Source organism: Falco rusticolus, chromosome Z, assembly GCF_015220075.1.
Source record: "Falco rusticolus isolate bFalRus1 chromosome Z, bFalRus1.pri, whole genome shotgun sequence".
In the NCBI taxonomy this organism is placed as follows: domain Eukaryota; kingdom Metazoa; phylum Chordata; class Aves; order Falconiformes; family Falconidae; genus Falco; species Falco rusticolus.
This window is the reverse complement of record NC_051210.1, coordinates 16,469,412-16,492,710: the sequence shown is the minus strand read 5'-3', so window position 1 is coordinate 16,492,710 and position 23,299 is coordinate 16,469,412. Positions and strand designations below refer to the sequence as shown.

Below are 23,299 nucleotides of genomic sequence, written 5' to 3'. Positions count from 1 at the left end.
CCTGGCAGGCAGTGCTATGTAACAGGAACTTCTCCCACCTCCTTTGTGCTAAATGTGCACAGAAAGTTATGGTCTGCTTTCATCTGCATCTACTTGGGATGCTCTCCCTAGAGACCACTGTGCAGATTTTACAGGGTCATAGCATGGCATAGGGTAGAGGCACTTCTGGAGATCTTCTAGTCCAACTGCCAGCTCAGAGCAGGTTCACCTACAGCAGGTGGCTCAGGGCACTTTCTGGTTGGGTTTTGAGTATCTCAAGGATTGAAACTTCACAGCCTCTCTCAGCAACCTGTGCCAGTGTTTAACTATGCTCACAATAAAAAAGTTTCTTCTTATGTTTAACTGCCTGATCAAGCTCAGGCTGAAGGGCCTGTGGTTCCCCATATCATGTGTCTTGCTCTTTTTAAGGTGACATCTGCTTTCTTCCAGTCCTCAGGGAGATCCCCCAATTGCCATCGTCTTTCAGAGAAAACCTTGCGACAACATGGGCCTGTGGGTGCATCCCATCAGGCCCTTGTGCATGTCCCTATGTCCACTGCACTTATGCGTTTTTGAAACACCTCCCATCTGTTTTATTGTTTCTTGACCTGATCCTCCTCCACCAAGGATGAGTCTTCCTTGACTTGGACTGTCCACAGCTCTTAGGAGCCCAGGATACCTGAGGGCTGGTCTTAGCAGTAAAGACCAAGGTGAAGAAGGCATTCAATGCCTCAGCCTTTCCAGTGTCCTTTCTCAAGTCCCCATTCCTCATCAGGCTCATGTTTTCCCTAGTCCTTTTGCTGATGATGTATTGAAAGAAACCTTGTTACCCCTCACATCCCTCAACAGATTCAACTGCGGGTGGGCTTTGGCTTTCCCAAGCCCAGCCCTGCATCTTTGGACAGTCTCTCTATATTCCTCCCAGGACATTTGTCCCTGCTTCTGCTTCCCGTGTGCATCCTTTTTATGGTTGAGTTGTATGAGCATGTCCTGGTCCATCCATGCAGGTCTCATGCTGCCTTTGCTTGTTTTTTGCATTTTGGGATGGACCATTTCGGACTTGCAGGAGGTGAATCTTGAAAATCTTGCTGTCGTTGTGCTTGAGAAAGAGTTCAGTAACTTTTCTGACATTTAAAAATTGTCCCTGTTCTGCTTAGTTGTGCTTTTCTGTATTAAATCTGCCTAAATGTATGAGCCACTTTCTATTTTCTTCATTTGGCTTCAACTTTAACCTCTCTTGCTCCTTATAGTGCTCATGACTATTTCCGTGCCACTTGCAAAGACAGAACTATTTTAGCTGCTTCTTCTATTGCTCCTTTGCAGCAAGCTTCCTCACTTGGGTTTGGAACTGCTTCCTGAGCCAAAACAGAGTTGCGGTTAATGTTTGGGCTTTCTGCCTTCTCTGGGCAAAATGAAAATGTTTACTTTAAGAAAGGAGCTGAAATGCTGGAGATCTGTTATGATACCTGCATCTTCATGGTAGGCCAGCAAGCAGCCTTCTAGGTTCCAGAGGACTGGAAGATGGCCCGTGCAGTACCGCTGCCTGGTGTTGGTGGTTGGTGGGGACAAGATAACCTGTTAGGTGTTCATCTCCATGGATAGTTCGTAGCAATATTTCCTCCATAGAGACAGCAGTGTATTTCACACAGCCTTACCCAAAACATTTCATGCCCCAAGACAAGGAATGCTTAAAATGAGGAAGGAAGCATGATGCTTTTAACTCAAGGTTTGAATGGCTATGTAAAGGTTTGGCTTTGATTTATTGAGGTACATTCTCTTGGGAAGATCTTGTAAATGAGGTGCCACTGAGCAGGAGAGGACAGGAGAGAGGAACAGTTGCCTTGTGTCATGGTTTAACCCCAGCTGGCAACTCAGCACCATGCAGGCGCTCGCTCACTCCCCCTCACCCAGAGGGACGGGGAGGAGAGTCGGAAAGGAATGTAAAACTCAAGGGTTGAGATAAGAACAATTTAATAGGTAAAGCAAAATCCACGCACACAAGCAAAGCAAAGCAAGGAATCCATTCACCACTCCCATGGGCAGGCAGGTGTTCGGCCATCCCCAGGGAAGCCGGGCTCCATCACTCATAATGGTTACTCGAGAAGACAAATGCCACAATGCCAGATGTCCCCCTCTTCCTTCTTCTTCCCCCAGTTTATATACTCAGCATGGCGTCATATGGTATGGAATATCCCTTTGGCTAGTTTGGGTCACCTGCCCTGGCTGTGTCCCCTCCCCATTTCCCGTGCCCCTCCAGCCCTCTCGCTGGCAGGGCCCAAGGAACTGAAAAGTCCTTGATTTAGTATAAACATCACCCAGCAACAACTGAAACCATCAGTGTGCTGTCAGCATTGTTCTCACACCAAATCCAAACCACAGAACTTCACCAGCTACTAGGAAGAAAATTATCCCAGCTGAAACCAGGACACCTTGTGAGACCTTAATCATAGGCAGTCATAGAATCATTTAGGTTAGAAAAGACCTTTGAGACCATCAAGTCCAGCTGTTAACCCAGCACTGCCAAGTCCATCACTAAACCACATCCCTAAGCACCGCATCTACATGTTTTTAAAACACCCCTAGGGATGGTGATTCCACCACCTCCCTGGGCAGCCTGTTCCAGTGCTTCACCACACTTTCAGTGAATTTTTTTCCCTATTATCCAATCTAGTCCTCCCCTGACACAACTTGAGACTGTTTCTTCTTGTCCTGTTGCTAGTTACCTGGGAGAAGAGACCAACCCCCACCTGCCCACAGCCTCCTGTCAGGCAGCTGTAGAGAGCAGCAAGGTCCCCCCTGAGCCTCCAGACTGAACACCCCCAGCCCCCTCAGCGGCTCCCCACAAGACCTGTGCCCCAGCCCCTTCCCCAGCCCCGCTGCCCGTCTCTGGACACGCTGCAGCCCCTCAATGTCCCTCTTGCAGAGAGGGGCCCAGACCTGAACACAGGGTTCGAGGGGCGGCCTCAGCAGTGCCCAGTGCAGGGGGACGGTCACTGCCCTGGTCCTGCTGGCCACACTGCTGGGGACACCGGCCAGGGTGCTGCTGGCCGCCTGGGCCCCCTGGGCACACTGCTGGCTCCTGCCCAGCCGGCCGTCACCCAGCACCCCCAGGCCCTTTCCCACCAGGCCCTTTCCAGCCGCTCTGCCCCAGCCTGTAGCGCTGCGTGGGGCTGGTGTGACCCAAGGGCAGGACCCGGCACTGAGCCCTGCTGAACCTGACACGACTGGCCTGGGCCCATCGCTCCAGCCTGCCCAGGTCCCTCTGCAGAGCCTCCTGCCCTCAGGCGGGTCAACACGCCCCTCAACTTGGTGTCATCTGCAAACTGACTGAGGGTGCATTTGATCCCCTCGTCCAGATCGTTGATAAAGATATTAAACAGGGCTGGCCCCAATGCTGAGCCCTGGGGAACACCACTTGTGACCGGCCGCCAAGTGGATATAAGCCCATTAACTGCCACTCTTTGGGCTTGGCCACCCAGCCAGTTTTTTACCCAGCATAGAGCCATTACCCACACATACAAACCATGATCAGCCAGTGTTTCCAGGAGAATGCTGTGGGAGGTGGTGTCAAAGGCTTTACTAAGGTCCAGGTAGACAACATACACAGCTTTTCCGTCATTCACTAGGTGGGTCATCCTGTCATAGAAGGAGATCAGGTTCGTCAAGCAGGACCTGCCTTCCATAACCCCATGCTGGCTGGGCCTGATCCCCCAGTTGTTGTTCTGCACATGCCACATGATGGCACTTGGGATGATCTGCTCCATAACCTTCCCCAGCACTGAGGTCAGGCTGACAGGCCTGTGGTTTCCTGGATCCTCCTTCCCTCCCTTCTTGTAGATGGGTGTCACACGGGCTAACCTCCAGCCTGCTGGGACCTCCCCGGTTAGCCAGGGCTGCTGATAAATGATGGAGAGTGGCTTGGTGAGCTCCTCTGCCAGCTCCCTCAGTGCCCTCGTGTACCCATAGACTTGCACATCTAAGTGGAGCAGCAGGTCACTAATCCGTTCCTCCTAGGCTGTGGGGGCTTCATGCAGCTTCTCCTCATCCCTGTCTTCCAGCTCAGGGGGCTGAGTACCCTGAGGGTAACTGGTCTTGCTATTCAAGCCTGAGGCAAGGAAAGCATCAAGTACCTCAGCCTTTTCCTTATCCTTTGTGGCAATGTTCCCCACCACATCCAATAAAAGATGAAGATCATCCTTGGCCCTTCCTAGCAAGAGCTGCTAACAGGATGCAGTGAGGATGGTCCCAAAGGGGTGGAGTAAAGGGGCGTCTTGGCAAAGCCTCCACCTGCTCTTACACAACAGTCTGACAGGGCAGTAATTCCCTTTCTGTTTTCAAAGGTATCCTCCAGTTTCTTTGCAGGCTATAAATGAGGGACTGCCTCTTCATCTGCCTCATGGTGCTGCGGACTTGGTGTTTATGAGTACCCCATATAATTAGTGACGCTGCCATTAAAAAACTTCCAGGCCCAACCCAGCAGGCTTTCCTCAGGCTGCTGGTGAGTCCTCTCTGGGGGCAGGAGGTGGGTGTCTCTGAAAGTACTCCCTGATCTGCTGTGAGCAGAAGTCCCTGCGGGTAGGTCAGCCTAAAAGAGGGTGGTGCAGGGCACCAGGAGAGTGAGAGGTTCTCCCTGCTGGGGGTTTGCAAGGTACAGCTGGAGAAAGCTGGAGCCATACTGATGTGTCGCTGGGGGTGGCCTTGCTCTGAGACAGGGGATTGTTCACCAATACCTGTGATAAAACTCCCTTACTGCTGCTTCTGATGAAAGGGGAAAGAGGAGGGTGGAAACAGGGTGAGGTGTGAAGAGCTGAGTGATCTGGTGAAATCACCTGGGAATAATATTTGTGTGGGCTAGAATGAATTATGGCTGGGCCAGACTGTGCTCCAATGGGTGGACTGCTCATGCCTGGGTCTGGTCCATGTTAACATGAGACAGTCTGTACTGTCTTCCAAAACCCTCCTGGCATGAGTGCGTGCTACTTGCAGAAAACTCTGTCTTACTACAATACTTGATTTAGCCAGAGGGACATGTTTTGCCCACTCTGATGTTTCTAATGAAGCCCTTTTTATTACCATGAAAGCTGGTGGCAAAGACACTTGAGATGGGAAATTGAAACCCAGCGCTGGTTGCTTATAGCTTGAAAGCGGCACCTGCAGACTGGCACAAGCAGACACCTTTCTCACTGCTTGCTTGTTTTGTGATCACTGTGCTCCTATCAAGGTTGCAGCCAACAGCCTTTTTTCTGCATAAAGCAAGAAGAAAGGGTGAGAAATATATGTGGTGTGAGGTTTAAAGTTTTAAAGCCATCTGGAAGTGACAAGTTCCTCTGCACACTGTTTTTTCAGTGCCAGTTACTTTGAATGCCTCTGGTTTAACTGCGGGAGCAAAAGTGTATTGAGCACGTGGCTGGCAGTACTGGGTCTCAGAGAGAGCGAGCTTTGCCCTGTAGGAGAAGCATTAGTAGCATTATTCAGAATAAATATAATGATGTGATGTATTTGTCTTCGCCAAAACTGTCCCAGTCTAGCTGGGTGGACCTGGGACTTAGCTGGCTTGGTTGGCTAGTCAACTGCTAAAAGCAACCATTTTCCAGTGAAAGTGCTTGTATGTGAGTCTTGCTAGTGTACCACATCCAGGTGACAGATGTCTTCTGCAGGAGGTGTATCAAATAGTGACCTTGCTGACCTGAGGTGCTGCACTGCTTCCCAGCTGTGCCCTGGTGCTGGATAGGTGAGAGAAGAAAGCTTTGGAGCATCCTGCTCTGCAGCTGTTCCTCTGCTGAGATTCAGTGAGAAGCAGGATGCAGCAACAAATGTGCCCCTCTCTGATCAGAAGAGGGGCTAACAGTCTTCTTAAAGTGGAGACACTGAAACCAAGGCCTTGTGTCTGTGTAAGGATTGCACAAGCATGGTTTAGGAGCAGGTAGCAGATGTCTTCCTGATTCAACATAAATCTCTTGTGGGGACAGCAGAGTGAGGAGTACTTAATTATGGAGTTCTTTGGTATGGTCTGTTCCGTATGGAGTTATGTCATGAAATTTACAGTACAATGTAGCTGGGTCTTTGACAGAAAGCTGGCAGTATTTCTTGTATTTAACTGCGTCCTTTCTACAAATCTTGGGGTACTGGGAATGGGAATGTCTCTCCTATTTCCCGTACACAGCTTGGTATTCAGTGTAGGGCAGCGTTGAAGCTGACTTCATGTACATCTTCCTCTCGTCATCTGGCTCTAAGCTTTATCGAATTGCCGTTGAGTGAGTCTTCCTGACTTTTGGCATCAAGTTACATTATGCATTTTTGGATGGGAAGGGGTGAATTTTGAGAGGATCAGCTGTGTGGAAGAAAAGGAGAGGGAGGGGAGGAGAGAGGATTTAGCAGGAGAAGAGAAAGGTAAGGTGAATGAAATTGAGTTGAAGAGAGCAGGGGGAGAAGAGACAGGGGAAAATCGTGGACCTGGGCAAATTTTGCAAGTGATTCTTCTTTTGTTTGATTTTATTAATTGGCCCCGAGTGCATGTAAAGATTTTATTTCATAGACTGCTGATACAGAACTAAGAAGAGGAAGTGTGTCTTCTCTAGAGCCTTCTACTTGTGTACCCTTGTGCCAGTTTCACTCTGCTTATTAGCACGGAGTTGGAGGTTTGAATCTCTTGTGGCACTCCTTGGATACTTGTGAACAGCGCTCTCAAAAGACTAGCAGGGCTGCTCTGTGGGTTTTTTGGCCATAGAAACGTTACCTAAAAATGATGAGGTTGAAAGGAAAAAGGCATTACCTATGCAATACAAGTTTAGCATTCCAAAAGAGAATATGAAAAGGGAAATGTAAAGTTTTCATGGAATTTCAGATTGAAATGGTCATTGGAACTTTCAAAACCAGCCTTATTAGCATTTGCATTCTTTCCTTTCTCACCTTTTAATCTCTTTTTGACCCTGCATGCAAGAGAAGGAATGAGGGGTAAATTTATTTTTTTCTGTTGGTCCCTGTGCTTTCCAAATTGTTGCTAATTTTCAAGATATTGGGACCTCAGAAAAGTCCTTTAGAACTGTAAATTCTCTTGATTCCCTGTCAATAAGGACAGGGGAGGAAGAGAGTCCAACTTGCCAGGTTGGATCACCTGAACAGCTGAAGTGCTTTTCAGAGTGGCAGGTGAGGTATAGGCAGAGTTTGGAAACCTGCTTATGAACAATAGTAATCAGTACTTAAAAGTGTTTTGGAAGATTGTTCATGTTATGTGCTTTCCCCAGGAGCGCACTGGGCACCCTGTAGGCAAGGTCCACAGAAGTATGGCTGGATTTTGGCCCATGTTTCTCTATGCCAGGGCAGCTTTCATGCAGGAGTGCAACACAGGCCGCACAGAGCACAGGCCTCAAGGAGAAGGGAGGCTTCTTGTGTGAAACTGGGGGAATTTCAAGCAAACATAACAGTTACTAATTCATTGGTATGTATTTGTACCCTGCTGAGAGGTGAGCAGCACAAGAAAACAGAAAGCAATTTTTTGGTGAGGGGCATGTACCATCCACATTGCACCTGATGAACTGGAAGGCTCTCAGCCCAGGCATGGGGTGGGGAGAAGATGCAAATCTCTGCAGGAGATGCTGTGCCAGACTCTCATCTCAGAAGAGCTCAGGCTGTCCTTTGATCACTGTCCTGAGATCAGGGGCAGAGGCTGGCAGTCTGTTCTCCCCTTGCTTACCTGAAGGCAGCTGGAGAGCTTTCTGTTAGAGCTTACAAACTTGTTCGGCCTAGAAATTCTGTGTTGGCTGAATTGAGTGCTGCTTCTGCACTCCATGCAGCCTTTATGTGCTGTATTTCCATACCAGGATTGTCATACAGTCTTATGAGAGATCTGTCATCTAATAGGATGCTTCATAGGCAGTGATCTTGTGCTTCAACAGGCTTAGTTTGGATGAACTTGTAAAAAAAGCTTTGAATCAAGGTGATCTTATAGTAGCTGGTGGAGTAAGATGCCTGTTTGTATCACTGGAGTTAGCAGCAAGCCTCCTCCCTGTACAGCTTTGAGTCGGTGAAATATTAGTGTGCATTGGCATGTGGACAGAAGGGACCAAGGACTTGTGTCTTGATGGATGCATGTCAGGTTGATGCATGCTGGGTGCTGCCAGGCCCTCAGATGTGCTGTGCACAAAGGCAGAGAGAAGAGCTTAGATCATGTCTGGAGTCTGGTCCCACAGAAGATGGGCACTGGCGTGGCCTGGGGGCTGTTCGGGGGAAATAACCAAACTTTCTGTAGACAGAGACCTCGGACACCTTCCCTGAAGGAGCTGCAGATGACCTAGCCAAAATGAGATGTTTATTGTTCCCACTGGGCTTGTTCAGCTCCTTTAAGTTCTCCAGATGCTGTTTTGTGCTGCTTTAATGATATGTGATCTCTGCTTCTGCAGGTCCAACCCTTCTGCTCACCATCATCTTCAGCTCTGCATCTGGATGGGATGGTCTCTTACCTCTATGGATCCTTTTTGCAGTCCCATACAGTTGTTGAGGTTTTAATCTCAGGGAAATAGGGCCTGCATGTTTTCACAAGGGCAGTAGAGAAAGTTTCAACCTGAATGCTGCATCAGACAAATGAGCTCAGGTTAAAATTTTGGCTTTCATTTTCCCTTATACCACTCTTAATAGTTAGCCTGAACAATGGTACATTTGAAAGGAGCTACTCTGGCGCATTAATGTCAGGAATGATGGCCACTGCTAAACAGCTTGTCTTGCAGCACAGCTCTTGGTACCATAATGAAACAGATTGTTCTGCAGTAGCTGTATCTGATTCAGCTGTCTTGCCCTGGATGTTAAGAATTGCAATTCTGACATTAAGATTGCAATTAAAAATTGCTTAAAAGTGAGATACTGGATGCCCTGCTGAGGGGGTTAGTGCAGCTAGTACAAGCAGGTACAGCCTGCCACGCTCGGGACATAGCAGGCTTACTGCACATGAAATCAAATCATTGTGTGATTTCTCTGTTCCAGCTCTGTGAGTCTGTCTCCTGTCCAAATCAGGGTCAGCTGTAGCTCCGTTGTCATTGCTAGTCTTTTATTGAGTCTGCCTGGGAAACACCACTGATGGAGATTCATACATTTCCCACTCCTGTGACTCTTAGAAGTTTTACTGCTGCCTAATTGGAGACTTCTCTGATGCGGTTAAAACACATGGTTTTTTACTTTCTGTCTCCCCTAGACTTTGAAAGTGGACAATTTATATCCTCTTTGTGGCAACCTTTTCCGTGTTTGAAGCCTACTGTCATGGCTTCCCTCCATCATCTCCACTCTGAAGCTTTTAGGATTTCTTAGCAGGTCACACAGCTTTGATCACTTGTCCATACCACTCTCCACTGAATTCTCCTATCAACTGTCTGGCACCTTTTGCTAGAGCAGTGCCCAGAGCTGAAGGCTTTAGGCAGATGGTTCCAGCTTTGGAGTTTGCTGGTTCCTCGGGACTGGGAAAGAGCAGAAGGCTGGCACGCACTGAAAAGCATGAAATATAGGAGCTGAGCACGCTAAGTAGGATTTCCTGCCCCCAAACTTCTTGGTCAGGTTACAAACCCATCTCCCATCTGACCTTCATGTAGTCTAAATTCCTCCCTGCTCTGACTGGGTGCAGCACAGCCTGTGAGATGTGCATGCCTGTTTACAGGGCAATGAGACAAGGTCTGGTTCTTAGCTACCCCTCCTTTCCTGGGGTGACACTGTCATGCTGCCTGGCTGTGGTTCCCTGGATGAGCTGAGGGGATCTCATTGGTGTCAAAGACACTCCAATTCCCTCTGCTTCTACCTGTGATGTGACACCCATCCCTTTGTGCTCTGTTTTACCCACACCAGATACTTTTTATGATCTAATTCGCTCAGATGCCTTATTCTGTTTTTTTTTCTTTTTTTTTTTTTTTGTGTTTGTGTTTTATTTACTTATTTATTTTATTTCCTCCCCCACCTTGTGTTCATTTTCTGCTCTTTGAGCAAGAGAAATTGGCTCATAGATGAGACTGAAATTGCCAGAAAAACAATATGCCAGGGTGTGTGCTGGACAGGTCAGCTCTTAACAGTATGTGGAGCCACATCCAAGAGCTGGTATTTCCAGGAGATAAGGTGCCCATCAATCTTCTTTTAGACCTTCCTCAGGATTTAAAGAAATAACTTCCTGATCTGTATGCCCTCCAGCTCCTGGCACAATCCAAGGCACAATGCCAAGGATGTCAAAGCCACCAAAGATATCAAAGACTGTAAAAGGCAGAATAAAGTGCTGCCAGTGTCTTGAGTTTCCAGACTATTAGGACTGACCTGGCTGCTGTGACTCTTTCACAAATACTGTGCACCAGAGGAGGAAATGCTCTCAGTTGGACCGGTATTAGGCTCCCATATGTCTGGGTTTCCTCAAACATGTTTCGCTTTTTTTATGTGGTTATTTTTTCCAAGAACAAGAGAAATTAATCCAGAATTCACAAGTTTCATGCACAGTGTAGGCAAATCTGTAATCCTAGTGTAAGTGGGATGCAACAGGGCAAGCAGGAACATGCTGGCCTATGGTGAAGCACATGTTCAGTCAGTTGGACATGCATATGCCTATTTGTTTTGTCTAATACTTCCTGGAGAGTAGCAAATATGCCACAGCATAACTTTCCCAAGACTGCTTCTGAGTGCTGCAGACCTTCCTAGAGTTCACAACCCTTTTAGGAGCTCACACCTTCAGTCAGGAGCTAGGATCTTTGCAGTCAGGTTTCATGGATGAGTGATGAAAAGTTAACTTTTCATAAACAACCTCATAGAAGAGTCAGACCTAAAGCACAGCAAAGTCCCTTCAGTGCTGCTGCATCGTATTTCTGAAGACAAGTGGTAGACCTGGATTATCCATCTTTAACTGTTCTTCAGAGGTCTCCTAAGCATTTCCATGTTCATGTCTGGTAAACATGAAAGGGCTGAGTAGGCTATGCTTGAGGGTATCAAAGTACTACAGTGGTTTTCTGGGCATCTTTTCAGGTGCCAGGAAGGAATCCCACCTGCTGTCAGCACTGGGCTGAGAATTGCTACAGCTTTACTGTTTTATCTTATATCAGACCCATGTTGCAGCCATGACCTCGCTTTCTCTGCCTCCTTCTGCTGTATTCTGGACCTTGGGCAAGAGATGAGAATCTTTTTACATTTGAGACCAGCTTGTATGATGGCTCCTCTGCTCTGTAGTTGAGGTTCTCCACACGATCAGATCTGTGTCTCAGGGTTGTCCATGTTGTGTCCTTCCTCATTCAGCTCAGAGCTGAGCACCCAGAAATGCCAGTTGTGAGAGGCTTCAGGGGATCATTTAAAACTACCTGTATGACCTTGCTTATCTCTTGCAGTTGCATTAACCTGCTTAGAGAGGCAGAGGAGCTGCTGCTTCTGTTTATGCTAGCAATGAGGAACTATGAAGCAAATGGATGCATTTTACTGTATTTGACATAAACCACTGCATGTTCTTTCATGAGATAGTGCTCCCCATGCTAGGGCTGCACAGCTTAATGGGCAGAAGCTGTCTAGCAAAGACTGTCCGTCCTGAAAAAGCGTGTGCTGATTGCCTACTGCAAAGTGGTAAGCAGAGATCTGAGTGGGGCTTGCAGGGATCTCTATCCTACTCCAGGACCCTTTGGCAGCTTCAGAAAAAAGTCTCCTTAATGTTCCTTGTTGGAAGAGGTGGCAGTGACAACCACAAGGTCCCAGGACTTTGTCTTTGAGAGCTGGGTGAGGGGAGGATAGTGCTAACCACATTTTTTGCATCAGCTGTATGGTTAGAAACACACATGCTAGTACAATCTGCACTGTCTCCCTCCATCCCAGTTCCCCCTCCCCCCACAGGGAGGCTTGTGATATTGGGAATTAGGGAATTAGGTCAGGATGATGGGGAGGGAAGGCAGGAGGCTGATTCTTGGATTGCAAAGGCTACCTTCCTCCTTTCTCCAGGATGCAAAGGCTTCTGTGCCATGCTGACAGAGGGCTGATGGTCCATTCACCAGTTCCTTGTCAGTTCAGCATCAGTCTCTGTGCTGATGGCACAGAGCCCTGAGTTGCAAGTGGGGGGAGATCTTCTACCTCCCTGATCAGAAGAAAGGACCCAGACCTCAGCTCCAGCTGCCTCTCAAGGTGGGGATGTGCTGCCATGGGCACTGCCCCGTGTGCACGGATGGTCTGCGTGCCCTTGCTGTGGGCATCCTGGCTCCTTGCTGTCCCACAAGCAGGTGAAGTGAGCTGGGGATCCCTGAGCTGTGGTTACAAGCCTCACCTGGTGCTGCACACCCAGGGTTTTCAGGACCTTGAGCTCTGCCTATGCTGACTCACCCTGCTCAGGCATGAATGTGCAAGGGGAGACTCGTTGTACACTGGGGGCCCTCCAGTGCAGGGAGAAAGCTAACCCCATTAGTCTTAAAAAAACACCCAGGGAAAGTATATTCTTAAGGGACTGTGCAAAACATATAATTTTGGGGCTTTATAAAATGTACAAATATGGTATTTTTTTTGAGGTGATAGCGCAAGTTTTTGCAGTGAAAAAACAGTCCTGTCGTGCTGGCAAAATGTTCTGTATTTTCCCACACCTTCTCCCCTCCATCCCTTATACCAGTTTCTATTTGCACAGTTATAAAAATGGTTGCCCCTCCAAACAGCAGTTTTTATGGAATGGGGAAGAAATGTGTTGTCATTGCTCCCTGTCAGAAGAACAGATGGGAGAGCTGAACCTGGAAGACAAACTTCAGGTTTATTGGGTTGAAAGTGCACATCGCATGGGCATACATCTTGGTACGTTGCCAGTGGCATTTTTAGGGCAGTAAAAGATACACATGGCTGAGATCCAGAGGCCTTAGAATCACAGAACAGTTGAAGTTGAAACTCGTATCTTGATGTCCTGCTCAAAGCAGGGTCAACTAGGGGAGGTTGCCCAGGACCATGTCTGGTCAGGTTTTAAGTATGTCCAGGGATGGAGACTCCACAACCTCTTTTGGCAGCCTATGCCAGTGTTTGACTAACATCACAGAAAAAAAGTGTTTCTGTGTGTTTAAATGGAGTTTTCTGTATTTCAGTTTGTGCCCATTGCTTCTTGTCTGTTGCTGGGCACCACTGAGGAGAGTCTTGCCCTGTCTTCTTTACCCTCGAGACCTCCTGAGGTGCTGGTACATATTGATAAGATCCTCTTGAGTCTGCTGTTCTCTAGGGGAACAGTCCCAGCTCTCTCAGCTTCTTTTCATATGAGAGATAGTCCCAGTCCCTTTAACATCTTCATGCACCTAGACTGGACCACTACATCCATGTCTTTTGTACCAGGGAGCCCAGAACTGGACACAGCACTCCAGGTGTGTCTCACTAGTAGTAAACTACTTCTGAGTAGAGGGGAAGGATCACTTCCCCTAGCCTGGTGGCAACACTCCTCCTTATGCATCCCCAGAGGCCATTGGCTTTCTTTGCTCCAAAGGCACATTGCTGGCAGCTTATGGTCAGTTGCTGTCCACCTGGAAACACAGGTTGTTTTCTGCAAAGTTGCTTTCCAGACAGTTGGCACCCAGCATATGGAGTTATTCCTCCATAGGTACACGACTTGGCTCTTTCCCTTGTTGAAGTTCATGAGGTTCCAGTGGGCGCATTTCTCCAGCCTGTCGAGGTCCCTCTGGTTGGCAGCACAACCTTCTGATGTATCAGCCACTCCTTCCCATTTTGTGTCATCCGCAGATTTTTTGAGGGTATACTCTGCCCCATCATCCAGATCATTAATGAAAAAGTTAAGCAGCACTGACCTCGGTGTCCACTCCTGGGGCACACCACTGGAGACTGGCCTCCAGATAGACTTCGTGCTGCTGATCACAAGCCTTTGAGTCCAGGGGTTCAGCCAGTTTACAGTCTACCCCAGGGTCTGCTTATCTAGTCTGTACTTCATCTGTTTGTCTATGAGGCTGTTATGGGAGACAGTGTCAAAAGCCTTGCTAATGCTGAGGTAAGCTACATCCAAGTCTTCCTAGTCTTGGACTTCCCATAGGTCTCAGGGGCCCTAAATACCTTAAGGACCATCTTAGCAGTTGTGGTGGATTGGTCCCGGCAGGGTGCCAGATGCCCACCACAGCTGCTGTATCGCTCCCCTCCTCAGAGCACAGGGGAGAGAAAATATAACAAAAAGCTCGTGGGTTGAGATAGGGACAGGGAGGTCACTCAGCAATTGCCATCACAGGCAAAACAGACTTGACTTGAGGAAATCAGTTTAATTTGTTACCAATCAAATCAGAATAGGATAATGAGAAATAACACTTTGCCCCCACACCTCCCTTCTTCCTGAGCTTAACTTTACTTATGATTTTCTCTACCTCTTGCCTCCCTTAATGGCATAGGGGGACGGGGAATGGGGGCTGCGGTCAGTTCATCACGTGTTGTCTATGCTGCTCCTTCCTCCTCAGGGGGAGGCTCCTCACGCTCTGCCCCTGCTCCAGCATGGGGTCCCTCCCACGGGAGACAGTTCTCCACCAACTTCTCCAATGTGAGTCCTCCCCATGGGCTGCAGTTCTTCACAAACAGCTCCAGCATGGGTCCGTCCCACAGGGTGCAGTCACTCAGACACAGACTGCTCCAACCTGGGTCCACCATGGGGCCACAGGTCCTGCCAGCAACCTGCTCCAGCCTGGGCTCCTCTCTCCATGGGGCCACAGGCCCTGCCAGGAGCTTCTCCAGCACAGGCTGCCCATGGGTCACAGCACTGCTAACCTCTATGGGCTGAGGGGCACAGCCTCACCATGGGCTTGACCACAGGCGGCAGGGGAATCTGGAGGCACCTCCTGCCCCTCCTTCTGCAATGGCCTGGGTGCCTGCAGGGCTGCTGCGCTCACATAGACTCTCTCCAGCTGCTGTTCTGCCACCGCTTTTTCCCCCTTCTTAAATACACCATCTCAGAGGTGCTATCACCATTGCTGATGGACTTGACCTTGGTCAGCAGCAGGTGCGTCTCAGCGCTGGCTGGCTTTGGCTCTGTCAGACATGGGGACACCTTCTAGCAGCTTCTCACAGAAGCCACCCTTGTAGCCCTGTGCTACGAAAACCTTGCCATACAAACTCAATGCAGCAGTAAAGGCTGAGGTGAAAAAGACATTCAATGCCATAGCCTTTGCAGAGTCCTTTCTCATCAAGTCCCCATTCCCATTCCTCAGCAGGCTCACATTTTCCCTAGTTGTCCTTTTACTGCTGTGGTACTTGTAGGAACATTTCTTGTTGCCTTCCACATCCCTTGTCAGATGCAGCTCCAGGTAGGCTTTAGCTTTCCTAAGCCTAAACCTGCATGTTTGGGCAGTGGTCACCTTTTGCCTGGTGTCCCTGCCTGTTGTTCTGCACTATGGATGGCAGCAAAGGAGAGGAGACTGGAAGGAAACCTAATGACTGTGATTGGCAAAATCTGAAAACAGAGAAGAGGGAAGTGAACATTTAAAAGTGGGAAAGAAGGACCATGCAGAGAACACTGCAAAGCCCCTTGGCAAATCTTGCCACGCCAGCATGGGCCTGGGGAGGTAGTGGATGTCCAGGGCTCTGTCTGGCATTGTGAGCAGCAGGGGAGCAGATGTAGCCCTGCTACTGTCAAGATCTCCTCATCCAGCTCCCTTTTCCTCTGGAAGCGGGACGCTGTGTGTCCAGGTCCAGAAGGTTCTGCAGTGTGGTGGGGCCTTGAATGGGAGGAGGTAGGTGGAAAGTACAGCCAGAGCCTCAGCAGCTTTGGAAGAACTAAATAAAGTTACTCATACACCAGGGTCTTCTGCTTGCCATGGAAAGATGGGGGAGAGGGGGATCCCATGGAGGTGCCTCTGCCTCCTGCTTTAGGTATGGTTTTGCAGATAGCTCCCTGTGGCCTGTGGGATTGGCTCTGATGCTGCTTGCAGTCCACTGCTGCCCCTGCCCCCAGCAGTGAGGAAACCTGCCTCCTAATGTTGGGGTGGCAGGATGGGCCACGGAAAGGTTGAGGCAAACGTGGAAATGTGTCAGTGTGACATGGCTTGAATGGACTAAGTTGATGTGAGATTAGCTGGAGTGGAACATGGGAGTCATGTCGGAGCTCAAAGGCTGTTATGTAGAAGGTGGCAGCTGCTTTGCAGGACTCACCCAGCACGGGAGAGGATTCAAGGTGGGCTTGCCTCCAAGAGGGAATGGCAGGAAATGCTGCTGATGACCTAAGTGGCCACTGCTGCTCACTGCCAGGAAACTGCTTCTGTTCTGTGAGGAAGCTGTTGAATAGCTGACAATCTTGCAGGGGTGGAGAATAAAAGAGGAAAGAGCAGTTACCTCTGGCTGGTACAGGAGGGCAGTGGATAACCTTACATTGCTCTTCTGAAGCAGGCACTCAGGAGCCGCTCAAGTACAGACCTGTAGTGAAGTGTTTTGCCCAGCCCAGCTCTTCCCAGCTTCTTTATCTGGGCTGCTGCTTGGCTCGCTGTGTGTCTCACTGCAGCTGTGTTTGGAAGTGGCATTTGGCACTTTGGCACCGTAGATGTGTATGGCACTTTGAGCCACACCACAGCTCCTTCTGGGGGTGGGAGATATATCAGAAACTGGCATCTCCTTGCACTTGTAAGCCAGGGAGACCCTTGTCTCCTACACAACATTTGCAGAGCTGGCTTCTCTGCCACCTGTGCAGGGAGGCAAGCCCAGCTTTTTGCCAGCTGCACCAGAACAGGTTCCTTGAGCCCTGGATGGGAGATACTGTGAAAATCATGCTTCCTTTCTTTGTCTGGTCATGAGTGTTTTTCACCCAGCTCTGCCTTTGTTGTGGTGCTTTCTTCTGTACTTGTTGAGAGGAAGGAGTGGGATGCCTCTCTACTCTCTGGTCAGTCCCCCTGCTCCACCTTCAGCCCTGGAGAGTGGACACAGCACTCAGATTGTCTCTCCTGGGAACATATGACATTGCATCTAGGAGAACAGAGTGGTAGTCAAGATGGTTGAAGTACCAGATGAGGTGTGATTAAACCAACTCCTTCCTTCCAGGAAGACAGAGGGAGGAGGGGGAGGAGAAGTGACTGGAAAACCTGCTATTTTAGGAAAAAACAAGGAAGAGACTTGTAGCTATAGACTGAGGCCACTTCTGTCCTGCCATGCAAACACAGGAGCTGAGCAGAGAGGCTGGGCCAGGACTGCTGATGGAAACGGGGTACCAGTGACCTGTGACTGGTTCCTGCATTGTTCTGGCAGCAGTGGAAGGGCAGATCTGGGCAAATCACATGAAGGCAGACTGCAGTGGGGACCTGCTGGGGGGATAAATGTTTCTGTAGTCCTTTTAGTACCTATACACCCACCCATGCAGTTGGTATTAAGCCTGTATTTATACATAACACAGCATTTGGTGCATTGAGAGCTCTGATGGAGAATGGTGACCTCTTTTCTCTACAACGATCTTCTTGTATGCACCATAGCTTCCACTGTCTAATAGCTGAGATCTGTCAGAGCCCTGGCCAGGCTGTTCTTGTTAATAGCCAGCTGGAAGATCTCATCTCTTGCTGAGGAACCACATCTTGTCTACTGCATGGCTTGTAGCAGGCAGATTGTACACACAGGGCCTTATTTTACTTAGTGAAGATGTGAGCTTTTTCATTTGTAAGGTTTCAGTATGGTTTGGTGGCACCATGCCCTAGGTTTTCTCCAATTCAGCCTCCTGTTCAGAGCAGGACTATTATGAACATTTGAATAAGGAGAATATGTCTTTATCTAATGAAGTCTTGAAAGGATTTCCAGGGATGGAGACATATCACCACTTGAGCAACTTCCAGTGCAGAACACTCCTCCACACTCCTTCCAAACAAGTTTTTCTTCATGTCCACATGTCTGCTTTATTTGGGTTCAGCATCTCCCACTGTGCCAGATGCAGTCTGCTGATGCTGCACCTGTTCAGGCTGTTTTTTGCCATATTTTATTTAAAAAGCTTTTTCTTTTAATGTTGAGCTTTCTGCTGTGGCTGCAATTATGTCAGGAGGGACACTGTTCTGCTAGGATTGTCTTTTCCATTTTTATGATATTCCCAGTTATATATTGCCCTGCTGTCCAGGCTGTAGGTGCTTTGAAGTCCATTCCTGTGACAGCTGAACCTTAATTCTACAAACTGAAATAGGAGAGAGCTTGTTTCCTAAGCACTATCCAAACTTGGGCATTTAATTCCTTTTATTTCCTTTATTCCTTATTCAGAGTTACAATTTCACAGGTACTCTGCATGGGATGTTAGTATCTTGCTGTGTGTTCCTGCTCTCTGGTGCTGCAATAGTGAATATATTCTGTGTACTTGGTGACTCCTTTCTCCAGAGGAGCCTCGAACCTCCAGACCACACACTCTGTCCCACCTCAAGCGCAGTTTAGCTAGAAGTTCCTTTGAGCCAGGCAGTTAATTTCCTTTTGGAAAGATAACGTTCCTGCTGTAAGAAGGAACTGCTGCATCCAGACAGTACAGTGATTTCCCCGCCTCCACCGTGATGCGAGTAAACCTAACCACTAAAGCTGTAATGAGTGTGAAGGTGTTTGAGAATGCTGCACATCTTGGGCTGTTTGGGGAGCTAGTTAGCTCCATAAAACCTCAGCTTTCTTTCTGTCTGTGAATATCCCTTCTTCCAAGATTATTTTCCCAGGATCACTGCTTTCTTTTCCAAATAACTTGTGTGTCTTTGTTTTTGTTCAGCATCAGAGCCCTCACTGTATCAGAGATCCTTTGCACCTAATGTTTTCTGCACAAGAAATCTAATCAGCTAAGAATATGGAGAAATGTGGGTAAAACGTGCCAAGGTAAAAGCAGGCAACAAAAATGACTGTGAAAGCAACCGGTGATCTGCCAGGACTGATTTTTTACAGGCATATGTATTTGTCCAAGGTGGGGTTTGGTCTGAGCTGTGCCAGTAGATTGGGAGGAGGTGGGGAGTAGGCCAGGACTTGTGTCCTAGCACTATTCACAGCCCAAATCTTCCAGTGTGACATGAGCTTTGCAGATCTTTGTGTTGATGGATGCTTGTAAAGCTCCAGTTCAACTGCCCAGGATCAAGCAATACAGACTCCTGGCATTTAATAGTCATCCCAGGAGGATACCATCTTGTGCCAGCAGCAAGGACATTTTGGTTTAGAATTGCTTAGACCTCTGCTTGTTGGGTGATGATGCACTTGGGCTCCTGCCATTGAGTGCGTGCTTCCCTTCAAACACTTACCCTTGTGAATGAGCTAAGTCTTGCTGTAACACAAAAGGGGGAACTCTCTCAAACTGGAATATCTTTGATCCAGCAGCACTGATAATACCATTCATGAAATGCACATTCAGCAGATCAATATGGGGCAAACCAAGCCCTCTCCCAGTCTTTGCCTATATTGATTGTGTGGGGCTCTTTTTCACCCATAACCTTCTTGCCTGATGTACATTTCTTTTCCTTTGGGCAGTAGGATCTTCTCACCATCTCTGCCATGTCCCTTTTACTGTCTAGGTTTTGTGGATGGAGCAGGAGTTCATAGTCTGAATTGCCTTTTCTGTCCAACACCGGTAGTTTCCTATTTGAAATTAGTTGCATCAGTTCCATCAAGCTTCACTGCTCTCTGTGGGAAAGGATTCTTGTGGTTAGCATGCTTTATGTATCTCATTTAAACACCATTTAAAATGCTGTCTCTCAGAGGGCTGTAGTGCAGTTATAAACCAGACATGCAGAATGTCATTGTCAATGGGGAAAAAAACAAGAGGTGACTGTAATGATTACTATGATCTCTCAAACCTCTTTTTTTCCCTTCATGTGAGCAAAATTTAGACTAGCTTTTGGTCCTAAACCACCCGAGGGCCAAATGAAGCCTGCATCCAGACTGACTTGTTCACTCGCCATCTTTCAGGCTTTCCTCACCCAGAATATATCTTTCATGCTTCCTGAGTTCTGAGCTACCAGGATTCAATTCCTCTTAACGTTGCTGCCATGTGGCCCAGCCCCCAATGATAGCGATTGCTGGTGCATGCACAGGCCAGCTGGCTGGTGGAGGAGAGGGTTGTCTTTTCTCCCCTGCACTCTCTCCATCAGAGATGTGCAACAGGTGCAGAGGCAGGTCATGCCAAAGGGGTGAAGACCAGCAGAGAAAAATGTGGCTGCTGCTTTCTGGCTGAGGGTTGGTGCAAGGACCCCCAATGGGGGCGGAGGGGGGGGTGAGCTTGTTCTGGAGAGAGGGGAGTGGGGGTCTGCAAGCCATGATGGGATAGCTGATTCTTACGTCATGGGGTATTTGTTGTGTTTCTCCCCTTGCAGATGTCGTGGCACCCACAGTACCGCAGCTCCAAGTTCCGCCACGTGTATGGCAAAGCTGCCAGCAAGGACAAGTGCTATGACTGCGTGCCCATCACCCGCAACGTCCATGACAACCACTTCTGTGCCGTGAACCCCCACTTCATTGCAGTGGTGACTGAGTGTGCGGGTGGGGGGGCCTTCCTCGTCATTCCCATCCACCAGGTGAGCTCCACTGAGGCGAGCTGGCTTTTGAGAGCACATCAAGAGGTTGGAGGAGGGGTTTTCTAGGAGGCTAGACTGCACAGACAGTATTCAGTTAATACTGTTGCCCAAATTGCAAAATGATGGAAGGGCCGCAGATGCCTTGACAGGTGATTCCCGAGATGTGTGTACTTAACATTGCTCCTTACAGTTTTTTGGCACCTTCCTTCATTTCAGATCTCATTTGCCTTTCTTGTATAATCAGCAGGAACTGTGCTGTTCAGATGTTTGTCTCCTAGGACAAATTGCAAATAAAAAAGCAGTTAGTAGATACAGAGGGCAAAAACTGAAAGTTGCTTTAGTGGCATGGCTTTAGCTGTGACCAGAGGGGCATGTGGTATGTTTTGCACTATCTTTTCCTTTGTGAAAGAATGGAGGCATGATTATCAGGCTATGAAGCTCTTAAGCTTCAAGCAGTGATGCTGGAAAAACTTCCCTTTCAGAAACAAATCTCATGTTTGTGGGTTTTGATGACTTAGGGATCTGATGAGAGGGAGGATCTGGCCATCTGATGTTTATTGCTTCAGAACAATTAGGCATGCCCTAATGTGGATTAACTTCTATATGAAATTATGAACTCTCTAGAATCAGGACAGAACAGATGAAAGGTAAAAGTTCAGCCTTTAATTAAAAGTTAATTGATAGTGTTATTGCAATGCCACTTTTTCAATGTATATTTGCTAAGGATGAAAGCGAACTGGCTATGCTTGAAGAACCTACACAGTTCCCGGCCCTTTTAGACTTTGTTTATTCAGCTCCTCACTGCTGGTGCTGTTCAGAGACAGTCGTTCTAAAGTTAACCACTACCCTGTTTTCCTTGACTGAGTCAGTTCTGCCCCCTCGACCATGATCTGTTGAGGCTGAATAACTTGTCTTTATCACAGAGTTGCATCTATAAGCAGGCAGCTGGTGACTGTGGGATGTGGGCTGGGTGGGACCCAGCTCTCAAAAGTGTGGGCAAAATGAGCTGAAGGTGTTTGCACTGCTTACTATTAATTCTTCTGTCTTCTCACCTTTCTCAGCTTGGCTAGTTTTTAGTAGCAATTCTTCCATTCTTAAGATCTGCTCAGATACTCCACCCAGATCTGAAATGCTGCCAGCAGAAGTGAAAGGCATGGTAGAATTAGAAAATACAGAAAAGGATAATTAAAGTACATCAATGAAAATGTGAAATTGCATTCATGTGAAGAAAGACTTCAATCAGTTTGGGAAAAAAAGACAAATAAATGAGATATATAAAACTGCGAAGAGGCTGGGGAAGAAGCATAAGGAGACATTCTCCTTGATTTGTGTGGTGAAGGGGATCCTGGAGACCAAGGAGCAGACTGTTAGCAGCAGATGTGAATGCTTCTGCAGTTCAGATGTGGAGCTCACTGCTCTGGATGCTGATAAGCCCAGAAGAATTAAGGGGTTCAAAACAGGACAACTTTGCTAGAGTTGGAGAGGAGCTGGTTTACAGTGTTCAGATGTAGGTCCCCTAGTTCAGGAAATCCCTTGAGGATTGACCTTTGGTGATGGATCAGGGAAAGGATATGTACGTGCTGCACTTCATACAGCTGTTCTCTGAATACCTGTTCCTTACTGATGCTGGGTGGGGGAGAGCAGCCTTAGTCACCCACAGAAAGAGGATCCCTGACTCTGGGGGCTGTGATACCAGTTACTTTTTTTCATGAGACGCTTGCAAACTGGTGCCACCTGGTAAAAAGCAGCAGCTTTTGGCTTGTGCTTGTGTTGGTGGTATTTGTGGCTGCCACCTCCTCCTGTGGTGGTGACCCATGGCAAACAGTGTACTGGGCTATAGCTATGCCCCTGGCTGCCAGGCCACCAAAGGCAGCCTGGTCTGGAGACATGTGCCTGAGACAGTATTGTCCTCTCATGATGTACAGCTGATCTGAGGTTACTTTTGACTGGATTCACAGATAGCAGATACATCAGAAGCATGCCACAATGTGGAGGAAATGCCCAAGAGCCAGGATGTCATGTTTAGCCAAAGTTGGAGATGGCAGCCAGGAGAGGGAGGGATGCACTTCTTGGGGAGGATGAACAACCTGCTCAGGGAGCTGCTTTTGTCCCTTCAGTGCCTTTTTGAGTTAGTTCTGCATGTGCTGCTGGAGGGACTGCCTGCTCCTCCTGGAGGATGTGCTCAAACACAGGCTCAACCTCACTCTGTTTAACTGTGCCTCCTTGCTTGTTTGTTGTGCTCCTCTCCTGCTGAGTCATGGACACCAAGCTCTCTCATCTCTCCTTGAATAAATACCACTTCTTGCCTTGTGCATCATTCTTCCTCTCTGAAAGCCTGGGGGTGAGGCAGAGGTTATTTAGGGAAAGAGCTCTTTGCCATAGATACCCTCCTTTCAGCAGGCCTTTGCATTCAGCCTGAAGAGGAATTAGTTGAATGTTTGCTACCACTTGGAGAATGGTCTTCAGTTGCACAGGGTGTGTCAGTTAGGTCCTCCTGAAGATGTGCCATTGAAGTCAGCTGGGTGAAATGGCAGTACATCTCACCAGGGAGGGAAGTGGCTTTGGCCACAGGGGCCGCCTGGTGCCTGTAACAGACAGAAAGCCGTTATAAATCCTGCAAGTCAGACAAGGCATGGCCTCAGCGACTGTAACTGGGAGATAAGATGCTTTCCCACAGTGTGACCTGGGTGTAGATTGGTGTCTGACACAGATGTGTTGGGGAGATGCATGAACTGCATGCCAAGGAAGGATCTTGACTCAGAAGGACAATTTTTTAGCATTCCTTTGAAAGACGAAGACCTGCCTTTTTGCTTCACCAGTGACCAGACTTGGTTGGCACTGCATCTGTCTGTTCCTTTGCAGTATAAATTAAAGGGATAGCAAAATGAGAACAA

The 23,299-nt window shown here is 48.2% G+C and overlaps 1 protein-coding gene across 1 annotated transcript in view; it reads left to right on the top strand.

Annotated features, from left to right (window-relative positions):
• Nucleotides 1-23,299, top strand: part of CORO2A (coronin 2A) — a 62,314-nt gene that overhangs the window by 19,759 nt on the left and 19,256 nt on the right. Inside the window, exon 2 of the mRNA XM_037374195.1 lies at nucleotides 20,205-20,405. Within this exon, the coding sequence (XP_037230092.1) occupies nucleotides 20,205-20,405 (201 nt within the window). The remainder of the gene's footprint in view (nucleotides 1-20,204; nucleotides 20,406-23,299) is intronic.